At 40.5% G+C, this 12747-nt stretch overlaps 1 protein-coding gene across 3 annotated transcripts in view; it reads right to left on the bottom strand.

Annotated features, from left to right (window-relative positions):
• Window positions 1-3339: 3339 nt before the first annotated feature.
• The window catches only part of Wdr12 (WD repeat domain 12), a 23705-nt gene continuing 14297 nt past the window's right edge, over window positions 3340-12747 (bottom strand). For all 3 annotated transcript variants that reach the window (XM_026788864.1, XM_005366322.3, XM_013353489.2), the window contains 6 exons: window positions 11056-11141; window positions 7224-7364; window positions 7026-7131; window positions 6781-6913; window positions 6038-6110; window positions 3340-3887 (listed from right to left, as the gene is read on the bottom strand). In XM_026788864.1, the coding sequence (XP_026644665.1) occupies window positions 3810-3887; window positions 6038-6110; window positions 6781-6913; window positions 7026-7131; window positions 7224-7364; window positions 11056-11141 (617 nt within the window). In that variant the 3' untranslated portion in view covers window positions 3340-3809. The remainder of the gene's footprint in view (window positions 3888-6037; window positions 6111-6780; window positions 6914-7025; window positions 7132-7223; window positions 7365-11055; window positions 11142-12747) is intronic.

The following is a 12747-nucleotide window of genomic DNA, read 5'->3' as shown; positions in this document are numbered from 1 at the left end:
GCTCGCCCGCCGCGCGGGTGCGCCGAGGTGCGGGCTTCGGCGGCGGGAGATTTAAAGCCACGCCCGGAGAGCTCCGCAGTTAGCGGTCTCAGCTGGCGAGCTCCGCCCGCCCTGGAGGAGTTCTCGGAGGTGACAGCCACGGTGGGAGCGTGGAAGCCCGGGCCGCCCTCTCCTCCCAGCCCCCGCCTTCCCCGCGCCGCCTGTGCGCCTCGGTCGCCACTCAGTGCTGGTGCTCAGCGCGCGCAAAGGCTTCGCGTGGGACTTTAAACCCTCATTTTTAAAAGATGTAAAGAGGGGCAACTGTTAATAACTGACTTCAAAAGGCCCTATACAAAATTGTAGTGCCGCGTGTGACAGTGAATGATAAACCAGTCTTCAGAGTAAAAAGCAAATTCTGAGCCTAAAAATCTCAGAAAAGAATGGAAATGAGGGAAAAGGAAAATTGTTTTGATAGGGAATAATAAACTCAAAATGCTTCCCTTTTCAAGTTTGACACCCAAGTTCACCTTTCCTATAGGGTACAGTACACAAGTTCATTGTGTATAAGATACACAGGCTAGCAAGAAAAACACCCAAAGCTTACACTTGGGATAACTAGTCTTGAGAAATCATGGAGAACTATGTGAGGTAAGGGTCCAGGTAAAATATTAATTACGAAGCGCTCGCTGTAAAATCAGAAAAAGAGATACCTTTTCTATAAAAGGCTGATTTGGACCAAAACTTTTCAGTTGAATTGAGATCCTTACCCAGATATTTGAATTTCAAATAATGGGCAAATACTTGAAGCTATATACATTTTTTGCCACCCGCTCCCCCCACCCCCAATGTGTCAGTAGCTTTTCTTGCTGTTAAAGTCCAAATCCTTGAAGGATTACGGATTAGCAGGCGGAGTACATAGTTAATTAACTGTATGTCCTCGGATCTTTCCTAGGCCATATAGAGATGGGTAGGTGGGTCCCCAGTTTTTTCTAAGGCTCCAAAGAGTTTTAAACAGCCAGGTGCCCAGGGCAAGGAGTTAATGGCAGCCATTGCAATCTATTGAATGAATCCAGCTGTCAGCAAAGCACAGGTGAGCAAAATGAAAAAGACTCAAGCTGGGCAAAAACTGATGTGGGAGGCCACTTAGTACAACCAAAGCTGTATAGCCCACAGTGCTGACCATCTGTGTAATGGAGGCCCCTGTGATTTAAGCTAGAAAGGTCCTATGGACAGATGGCCCTGCAGGAAGACTGGAATAACCTACCTCCACCACACCCTTAGCAGCTGCAGGCTGACAAACTCATGGCAGCCTTTTAACTCCCGCAGGATAGGAAAGCAACTCACCTGCTTGATTCAATTTAGGTTGCTCAATGCTCTTCCCCTCCAGCTCCAGGTTAACCCTAACTGATCCCACTTTAGGCATTAAATTTTGTTTTGAAGACAGGTCTCACTGTGGAGCTCTGGCTGTCCTGGAACTATGTAGAGCAGGCTGGTCTTGAACGATTCGCTTGCCTTTGTCTTCCGAGTGTTGGCATTAAAGGCATGGGTTACTAAGCCGGGCTTTCATGCATTATTTGTAGGTACACACACAGATTTAGTCCACGAGGGCTGCCTGGCTCTCTAACAGAGCAGACAAGGCCTTCAGTTTTGGCAGATTGTTCTTCAGAGGAAGAGAACTAGACTCTGGTGGAGTCAGCCAGCTCCTAGATGCTCTCGAAGAATACTATCTTCAAGGAGAGAGACCGTTGGGAGGTTTGCCATGCTCCAGCCTCCAGGACTTGCAGCTGCGAAGAGGAAGAACGTGTGTGTGTGTGGGGGGGGGGGCACGGAGTGGGAGGACCTGAAACTTTCCTGTCCCAGTCTCTCCATACTTTGGTGGTAGATGGAAATTCATTCTTGCAGCTGTCTCCGATCTGAGACTCCGCCAGCGACTTTTAACTCTAGCCTCTGATATCTGCCTTAATTTCATTAGTGACCTGCTGTCTGCAGACTTAAATGCAAGGCTGGCACCTGCAGCCTCGCAGACCGCAGAGCAGGGCCAGTCCCTCAGTTGACATTCCACTGTCACCAAGACTCTCAATTGCTACTTTCCTGTTTGAATTGTTCCCGCATGGCAATCATGTTTCCTTTAGGTATACACCCACTCCATTCCTGGGAGGGCAAGACAAAAACTCATAGAACAGACGGTCCCAATATTGTTTGGGATCCCTTCTAACCAGCTTATTTGGCCTCTTAACACCTCGTTTAGGTTTCCTCAGAATTCAAACGTGTTAGTGCAGTGCTGCAGAGGCACAGGGAGAGGAGTTTGGGCGCTGTCGCTCACGCTGGAGTAGACTTTTGATGATTTACCTGTCATTGGGTCACCATGCTCCTAAAGTATGTCTGATAAACTCAGGCTTCACTAAGCTGGTGGAATGCTCTTTGGTCCACTGTCTACAGTGAACAGATGTGTTCGTCTCCCCAGGAAGTTACACAGAACATGTGTATCATGTTTATGCACCAGTCTGTTCTTTCCCTTAGATGCTTCACTGTTCCAGTCTCATGTATTTCTGCAGCCTTGCCTACTAGCACTTTGCCTAATGCATCATTAGGTCCCTAACCATCTTTATTCTAATGAATGAAGCAAAACAAAGATGCCTAATGGTGAGCTGACAGGTATTATAATTTTTTTTTCTAGACAGGGTTTCTCTGTATGTATCGCTGGCTATCCTGGAACTAAGCCTAATTTTAAATTTAGGAAGTTGAGCAGGGTGGTGGTGGCGCACGTCTTTAATCCCAGCACTCGGGAGGCAGAGGCAGGCGGATCTCTGTGAGTTCGAGACCAGCCTGGTCTACAGAGCTAGTTCCAGGACAGGCTCCAAAGCCACAGAGAAACCCTGTCTCGAAAAACCAAAAAAAAAAGAAAATTAGGAAGTTGCTGAGTGGTGTTAGTAGTAGTTCATCCTGATTCTGATTTTGAACTAGTTATGAAGCCAGTCATGATTTGGAAGTCCTAATGCTCTTGCTTCCACTTCTTAAGTACTGGGGTTACAAGCATGTGCAATGATGGTTTTCTGAAACAAGGTTTCTCTGTGTAGCTCTCTGGCTGTCTTGGAGCTCACTTCGTAGACCAGGCTGGCCTCAAACTCAGAGGTCCACCTGCCTCTGCCTCCCGAGTGCTGGGATTAAAGGCATGTACCACCACTGCCTGGTGCAATATTAGTCTTTTCTAGGTTTTTCTTCAAATAGAAAAAAGAAGAGACAAAGTTACTTACTGTATTTGTAATATATCCTTTTATAACAGTTCAAAGGCAAATTGTAATTTCAAACCAGTATTTTAAAAGTGTACTTTAAAACTCAATTAAATTTTTGGGGTCTGCATAGGGTAAACAATTCAGGCCACACATTTATTGTGTTTTATAAAAAGGAAAGACAAAGAGTAAAATGTACCTATTATGAAAGATGAACCATTATACACATATTAAAGGGCTGCTTCCTATCTCTGCATTGACAGTGGTATTGGAGGACTAGCCACTGACTTCTCTCTGAGACACTCATGCCAACTCTGGCTGCCTAAGAGTTCACTATACAGTGGGGTGTGGATGACCTTGAACTTCTGATTCTCTTGCTGCTAACCTCCCAGGTCCTGGGATTACAGGAATGCACTACCACACCGACTTTCTTTCCACGTGTTAGAGACAGGACTCAGGGCTTTGCACATTTTAGGGAATCCCTCTCCCAACTGAGCTACATCCCCAGTCCTCTCCAATTTCATTCATAGTTTATGACACAACAGTAAGACACGAAAGACAAAACAAAACCCAACAATATTTTTGAACAATCCTTCATGTTCAAGCCCCTACATGGGAAGTAGTAGGTGAGTATCTGTAGGAATACAATTTGTTGTCTGCTCCTCCACTCAGAAGTAGCTGTGTGAAAAGAGAAAAAAGTAAATATAAGTATACAGTAGCTAGACATGATTAAATACGACTTTCATTGTTTTTTTCAGAGAGGATCTGTGTAGCCATAGCTGTTCTAGAACTTACTCTGTATACCAGGCTATCCTCGAACTCACAGAGATCTGCCTGCCTCTGCCTCCAAATGCTGAGATAAAGGCACATGCCACCACTGCTTGGCAAGACATTGCCCACACAAAGTGTGCATATGAATATATATACAAGATATGTATGTATATGTGTGTGCGCGTATATATATCTTGTATTCTGACCATATTTTCTATCTATACCCAAACAGTTTTGCTTCTTCTTTGATGTCATATACATAACACAAACGATTTGATGTATGTTAAACTGCACAGCTTGAAACAGTATTTAAGGGGACATATTAAAACAAACATCTCCGCTACTAGGTTGAGCATCCGCAATCCAAAGGTCTGCAGTATAGGTTGGAGATGTAGCTCACAGGTAGAGCACATGCTGATAAACACAAGGCTTTGGGCCAATTTCAACGATGTAAAGATGCATTGCTTTGCCTGCCTAAGGCACCTGATTGGTCTAATTAAAAAACTGAATGGCCAATAGCTAGGCAGCAGAATCAAAAGGAAGTTCACATTTAGATTTGGGACCCATTCTAAGATATCTCATAAATGTGCAAATATTCCAAAATCTGAAAAGCTGCACATCCAAAACATTTCTGATAAGGAACACTCAACCTACATCACTATACAGTGTACAATTATTATTATTTTTTTAAAATATTAATTATTTATTATGTATACAACATTCTGTCTGTATGTCTGAAGGCCAGAAGAGGGCACCAGACCTCTTTACAGATGGTTGTGAGCCACCATGTGGTTGCTGGGAATTGAACTCAGGACCTTTGGAAGAGCAGGCAATGCTCTTAACCACTGAGCCATCTCTCCAGCCCCCAGTGTACAATTATTAAAAACAATCAATTATTTTGGTTGAGACACAGCATGTTATTTTACTTCCAATGAAGTATTTGCCAAGGTATATAATAAACTAAAATAGTTTTAGACTTAAAAAAAAAAACAACAAAGGCTCCATTTGCTTTTTGAAGATAGGTTTTTACACTATAGCCTAAACTGGCCTCGAATTTGCAGCAATGTTCTTGCTTCAGCCTCCCTAGAACTGAGATTACAGGTGTGAGCTACCACATTTAGAAATAATCACGTTGTAAAAGAGTATATTATTTTCAGGCAAATGTACACTGCAGATTATACCAAGTAGCTCTAGGACCTACATTCTGAAAGAATTCTTGGACAAGAGATAACATATACACATAAAAATGATTATAATTTTTTGTTGTTGTTGTTTTTTGAGACAGGGTTTCTCTGTAGCTTTGGAGCCTGTCCTGGAACTCACTGTGTAGACCAGGCTGGCCTCAAATTCACAGAGATCCTCCTGCCTCTGCCTCCTAAGTGCTGGGGTTAAAGGTGTGCACCACCATTGCATGGCTGATTATAATTCTTGAAGTACATTTTTTAATCCATTTCTATTATGTAGAATTAATTATGTAAACTACACATGCAATTCCAGCACTCGGGAGGATGAGGTAGGGGAGGCTGCTGTTAGCTTGAGGTCAGCCAGGGCTACATATCAAGACCTGGTCTCATCACAAAAAACCTTCTAAAACAGGTATTTCAAACTAGAAATACTGTGATACAATCAGTTTGAAGTAGTGAATTTATGGACCATATGGGATTTGGATATATAGCCAAGTAGTAGCCCACTTGCCTAGCATAGGTGAACCCCTGGGGGTTCAGTTCCCAGAACTGCCAAAAGAAACAAAATGATATATTAGGGGGGGAAAAAAGGCTTGTTTTAAAACTTCAACTTTTGTTACTCTTAAAGAGCAAATCTGTTTTCAGTTTTTTGGTATGAGATGTAAAAACAATTTTTTTGTAGCACAAGCCTGTAATCCCAGCACTCAGGGGGCAGACACAGGCGGAGCTCAGAGTCTGAAGTCAGCAGTGTCTACATGGGGAGTTCTAGACAGCTAGAGAAAGACCAGATCAGATCAGACCAACCCGAAAGATCCTGTTAACTTTAAGCATAAGGTCTATCCTTTCTTCACCAAGTAATTTGTAAGTTCTTACCCCTGTGTCTGTCCAGTCCACACTTAGAACTTTGTCTTCATGAGCAGCTAGATCATAGAGAGGAGCCTTACAACTAAAGATGAAAATACACACGTTACATGCATGCAGTGTTTCAATACAAACATACAATTAGTAATACTTCTTACTTATTATAACAAACACTCAAGAAAAATGCTATTTAAATACAAAAATTTATTCACAATAAGGTCAATTTCACACTTTTATACTTTATATTTCTATCCCAAATCCTTTCCTTAAGTTTGGTATGTTTATATTCCTAAATACATAAAAGCCAGATGGGCAACAGACACAATCAAATCAAAACTCTCAAATTTCCCTCATAAACCTATTTTTCTAAAATATAAAAACAACCACTTAATTATTTTGTGTATGGGTGTTTGCTGTGCACCATACACTCATGCAGTGCCACAGCAGTCAGAGTTCCAGATTTCGGCTCCCATAACCATCCAGTCCTGCAGGGGGATCCAGATGAAGGATAAAGTCCCCAGTGCTAAGACTACCAGCATGCCCAACACCATTCACCTTGTTTATCTAGGCTCTAGGGTCCTCATGTGTGCAAGGCCAATGCTCTACTTACTGAGCTATGCCTGCAGCCCAATCCTAGGACTTTTTTTGAGTATTAGTATTTGTCACATGAGGTAGTATGAACCAAACCTGGGTCTTCTGGAAAAACAGCAAGCGCTCTTAATTGCTGAACCATGCTTCCAAGTCCTAACATTTACCTTCTTGTGTCCCACAGTTTGACAATGTTATCTAGAGAGCCTGAAATCAGCTGCTGTTCGTGAGTTGGAGACCACTTCACTGATGTTACCCAGCCTGTATGTGAGGTGAGGGACAGCGACACCAAAGAACCATCTGGATGAAGACGAAGAAAATGCAGTGGTTTTAGGAAAGAGAAGCAGAAGACACCGAAAGAATTTTCATAGAAACTTATCTTTTTAAATATTCCCCACTGGATACAACATACCTTTAGTTCGGGGATCCCACAGTCTAATATGCCTATCTGTGCTTCCAGAGGCCAAACGTTTACAGAGGGGAGAATAGGAAATACAATTAAACACTTTATTTCCTGTCTGAAAATAAAAGGAAAGAACATTTAACCAAAGAGAAATTTATTACTGACAAGCTCAGTGTTAACTAGAGGAACACCAAAATTAAGTCTTACCAAAGTTGACTTAAGGCCACCAGACTCAACATCCCACACTCTAATTGTGTGATCCCAAGATGCACTGCAGATTTCTTCAGTATCGGACCAAAGTACCGAGGAAACTGCTTCAGTGTGGCCGGAGAGGGTCACCAAAGGAGTCTAGAAATAAAAGGCCCCCAGAAGGGAAAAATATCTTCACCACAGAGTAACTGAAACAAGAGTAGATTTTAGGGTCAGGTGTGGTGATGTACTCAGGAGGCAGAGGCAGGGATACATAATGATACCCTGCCAAAATAAAAGAGATGTCAATGTCTAAAGTAGATAGGCCAGATTTTTCCCCAGTGGATTATTGTTTTTATAGTAATTCTCCAAGATAGATATTTCTCTCTTTGTCTTATATATGAAGGGGCTCAGTGGATAAGTGTCAGCTGTCAAGACTGATGAACTAAGTTTAACCAAGGGACCCAAATGGTGGAAGGAGAATCAATTCCCATAAATTGTTTTCTGACCTTACACATATGACATCACACACAGTAACACATACCACATAAACTAAAAATTGAAAAAGAAAATTTTGAAACTACTGGTTTCTACATATAAACAAGCTAAAAATATGACCAGGGATTTCACAATTCAGTATCAAAGCACTAACTAGGTCTTAAATTATATTCTACTGTATTTAAACAAAAACAAAAGTACAGTGCTACATAATTTCTTGTCTATTTTCAGACAATGTTTCATATAGCCAATGCTGGCCCCAACTCACTATGTAATTGAAGTTGGTCTTGAATTCCCAGTTCTCCTGCCTCTACCTTCCTAGTGCTGGGATCATAGGCATGTGGCAGTATGCCCAGCTCTAAATGATACACTTTATTTAAAGTAAGTCAGGCGATAGAAAGATGGCTCAGCAGTTAAGAGCATTGGCTATTCTTCCAGAGGACCTGGGTTCAATTCTCAGTCACTCACATAACAGTCCCAGAGGATCTGATGCCTTCTTCTGGCCTCCTCAGGCAACAGAATGCATACAATATAGAGACATACACTCATACTCATAAAAATAAATACATTTTAAAATAAATTTATATATGTTAGTACATAGCTAGATGCAGTGAGGCAAGCCTTGTGGTTTTGGGTACTGGAGAGGTTACAGCAAAAGGACTGCTTGAGCCCAGAAATTTTAGGACAGCTTGGGCTACACATGAGCTCTTCTTGCTTTCAAAGAGGCATAAATTAAGTATGTTAGATAATGTCAGCCAGTTATAGCTCTAAAAAAAAGTCATTATCTCAAGTACTTGTAGGCATGTGGAACCCAAAGTTGAGAAACTTACAACACCTAACATTCAACAACAAGGAACACCTGCACAGCATCTGTCTAGCATACACGAGGCGCTAAATTCAATCCTTTCCTTAAAGTTCTAATTTGTAAGCATGTGTCTTCATTCATAGCTTTTAAAAATGTTTTTATTTATTAATTGATTGATACTTGTTTCTTTAAGACAGGGTTTCTCTGTGTAGCTCTGGCTGTCCTGGAACTCACTCTATAGACCAGGCAGGTTGGCCTTGAACTCTCAGAGATCCACCTGTCTCTGCCTTCGGAGTGCTGGGATTAAAGGCATGCAGCACCATTGCCCAGTACGCTTAAGCTTCTTAATGTATGTTAAACTTTAATTAAAAGCAAACAAACATAAAACCAAAACTGTACTGATTTCAGTGAGAAAATCTGCGTATAGGTTTTCTGTCCGCATTGTCATCACGTGCACGCCTGATGCAAGAGGAGGCCAGAAGGGTGCATTAGATCCCCTGGATCTGCAGTTACAGGAAATTGTGAGCTGTCATTCAGGAATGAGAAATCAGCCTGGGTCCTCTGGAGCTAGTGGTCTATTCTGCTGAGTCATTACTCTGTCCCATCTTAGTTTCAACAGTTTTATATTTATGTTAGTGATGACTATAATAACTAATGTATGATCATACGCTCAATGGCACAGCTGACTCACCATTCTCCTTTCCATTAAATAAACAAGGTTAGACAGCATAACAAACACCTTTATATCAAAACGGGATCAAAGTCAAGCTCATAAAAGCAGACAGCAGAGGGGCTGGAGAGATGGCTCAGTGGTTAAGAGCATTGCCTGCTCTTCCAAAGGTCCTGAGTTCAATTCCCGGCAACCACATGGTGGCTCACAACCATCTGTTAAGAGGTCTGGTGCCCTCTTCCGGCCTGCAGGCATACACACAGACAGAATATTGTATACATAATAAATAAATAAAATAAATATTAAAAAAAAAAAGCAGACAGTAGAGTAGTCATCGCCAGATCTGGTAGAAATGGGAAAATATCAGTCAAAGAGCACAAACTTTGTTATAAAAAATTGAAGAGCTAGTGCACTGTGGGAGGTGATGGACATAGTAATTTGAATATGATAATCATTATGTAAGTGTATCTAATTACATCAAATATATTCAATCACGATTTAAGGTGGAAGAAAAAAAGTCAGGTATAGTGACACATACTAGAGTCCCAGCAACCAGGAAGCTGAAGAACTACTGTAGTTTGAGACCAGTCCAAGCCAGTGAGTTCCACATTAGCCTAAGCTACACAGCAAGAGTCCGTCTCAAACTAAACAAACTCTGTTTAATGAGATCTAACTGCTAAACAATAGAATTAAACTTCACATTAATGACTTCTAGTGATTAAGGATACAACTAGCAGCTCTAAAATGGTTTTTATCTTCAGTTTATGAAATAAATAGTATTATTTCATTCAGTATATGAAATAAATAGTATTAGACAGTCAGATAATTACTGCCAATCAAGAGTTAATGATAAAAATGTACCATGATAACCCTATCACTCTGTAAGCTTGATTCAGATGTTACACTATCCAAATTCTCAGAAAAAACCAGTACATACTGAAGGAAAGCACAACCATAGTTGAAGCAACAAGATAAAGGAGAATATAGGCAAAACAAGGAGGTGAGTGGAGAGCTAGCTCAGCAGTTAACAGCACTGACTGCTCCTCAGAGGACCAGGGTTCAATTCCCAGGACCCACATGGTGGCTCACAACTGTCTGTAACTATAGTTCCAGGGGATCCAACACCCTTACACAGGCAAAATACCAATGCACATAAAAATAAAAATAATTAAAAAAAAAGATTTGCTGAATTATCATAGTTTCATCAAACAGACCAAAGCCAAATATAGTCAATGCTCACAAATACTTTAACAGATAGACTATTACAGAAAACGAGAATTAGTCAAATGCAGAAAATAACTGATCATGGGATGCCCAACTCCAATGGATACATCTACAACACAACTCCTGTACTTAAGGCTCAGGGAACATTGTAGAAGAGGGGACAGAAAGATTGTTAAAAGCCTGAGGACCATGAAATCTGAGATTGTCTCTCTTAAAAATGACAGGGAAAGCCGGGCGATGGTGGCACACGCCTTTAATCCCAGCACTCGGGAGACAGAGGCAGGCGGATCTCTGTGAGTTCGAGACCAGCTAGTTCCAGGACAGGCTCCAAAGCCACAGCGAAACCCTGTCTCGAAAAACCAAAAAAAAAAAAAAAAAAAAAAAAAAAGACAGGGAAGCTTCATCAATGACAGCCTCAGCAGTAGGGCTGCCTAACTAAGACTGGACCAGGACTCTATCACTAGCCATGCTAACACGGAGGGAGGAAATCTCATGGGGCCTTGCACTACAGGAACTAAGGATGAGAATGATAGAAATATTTTCTTCCAGAGATGAGCTTCTTAAGGATGTATACATGGAAGGAGTTGGAGGTTGGATAGGAAAGGGAGAAAATGATGTGATTATTATTTTAATTAAAACAAAAACAAACTTACCCTTGTTAGCCCCAATTGCTCTGTTTTCTGCTTTTTTCTTGGCCGATTTGTGGATTCTTCTATTTCATCTTCTTCATCTGTAGGAACTACATCATAGAAAATAGTATTTAATATTGAAAAATTTAGTTACTATTAATGGTAAACTTCAAGAATGTCCTACATTTTGGGTATACAGTTTTCTTTTTTGACTAATTAGGGAATGTATATTCCTTGTTTTGGTTAACACAAACTGTATATAAACATTCTCTCTGACCACTGGGGACTGTAGCAATGTTAAAGCAGCCGACCAGCACGCACGCGGTCCTAGACTCAATTCTTAGTAGCAGCAAAAGTAAAAACATTTCCCGGATTGGCAATCAAACATGGAAAAGACTTTTTTTTTTTTTTAAAAGCATATTAAAAAAACTCAAAATTAAACTGTTTGAAATCTTACTGTTTTTATGCTCATTGTTAAAAATATGGACCATTTTATCAGAATGATGAAAAGCTGCTTCCTGTTCAATTCAGACTAAGTTACTATGGCCATATTATACTTATGCCATGCAGAAAATAACGTAAACACAGGTTAGAAGATGTACTTTAGCCATGCTTAATCTCACTATTTCCTTTTTTAAAAAATAAAAATGCTTCATAGTTGTTTTGTAGTGCTAGAGATCCACGCTAGCGCCAGGCAAGTACTTTATCAATGAGTTATTTATGTCCAGGTCCTTGGATAATTCTTAATTCTTTTTTTATTTTGGAAAGATCTTTGTTATAAACATCATTTAGTCAGGTAGAATACTAAGACTGAAAACTATAGATTTTAATATTTTGTAACTTTCATGAATATTGATTTATTTTTCCTAACTAGATTATAAATCCCTTAACAGTAATAGCTGTACCAAACAGTATCTCATTACCTGATACTATCAAAGAATAAGACATTTCATAAAAGGAAAACAATTGAAACTAAACTACATTCTTTTTCAAAAATTGTTTGCTTTAAGCATTTTTATAACATCTACTAATATGTATATTTTCTGCCATATTACACATATTTAAAGTTGATTAAACTGGTTCTGAACTCATTAACTACTTTGTGAGATTTAATTGGGGTCTGAACTGTAAACAGCAATTCCATCAGAAGTAATAGGGTCTTTTGATCTTTTTACATATACAGCTGTTAGGTCCCAAAGGTAAGAAGGTGTGTGGGTTTGTCCCCATTCCTTTTGCTCCCATCAGCATTTCCTAACTTCTTTTAAGAATCTGTCCTCTCCTTCATCTGTATTTTCAAAATAAGCTGGTAGGATGGTGCATGATCGTAATCCCAGCATGAGGAACACCGAGGCAAGAGGATTACAAGTTTGAAGCCAGGATGGTTTATATGGCGAGTGCCAGGCTTCGGGACAGTGAGGGATCTATAAAAAGATCCTGCCTCAAACAGAAAATTTCAAAGACATTTTTTATATGTATGCATGTTTTGCCTGCATTTATGTGTGTATACCACATGTGTCTGGTGCCCAGGAGCCAGAAGAGGGTGTCAGATCCTCTGACACTGGAGTTGAGGACAGCTGTGAGCTGCTATGTGAACGTGTGAGCTAATCTGGGTCCTCTGCAAGAGCAGCAAGTGCTCTTAATCACTGAACCATCTTTTCAGTCACTCAAAACTCATTTTTCTTCTTTTTTTAAAAATATTTATTTATTATGTATACA

The sequence above is a fragment of the Microtus ochrogaster genome, unplaced genomic scaffold (genome assembly GCF_000317375.1).
Source record: "Microtus ochrogaster isolate Prairie Vole_2 unplaced genomic scaffold, MicOch1.0 UNK8, whole genome shotgun sequence".
In the NCBI taxonomy this organism is placed as follows: domain Eukaryota; kingdom Metazoa; phylum Chordata; class Mammalia; order Rodentia; family Cricetidae; genus Microtus; species Microtus ochrogaster.
This window is presented reverse-complemented; position numbering and strand designations above follow the sequence as displayed.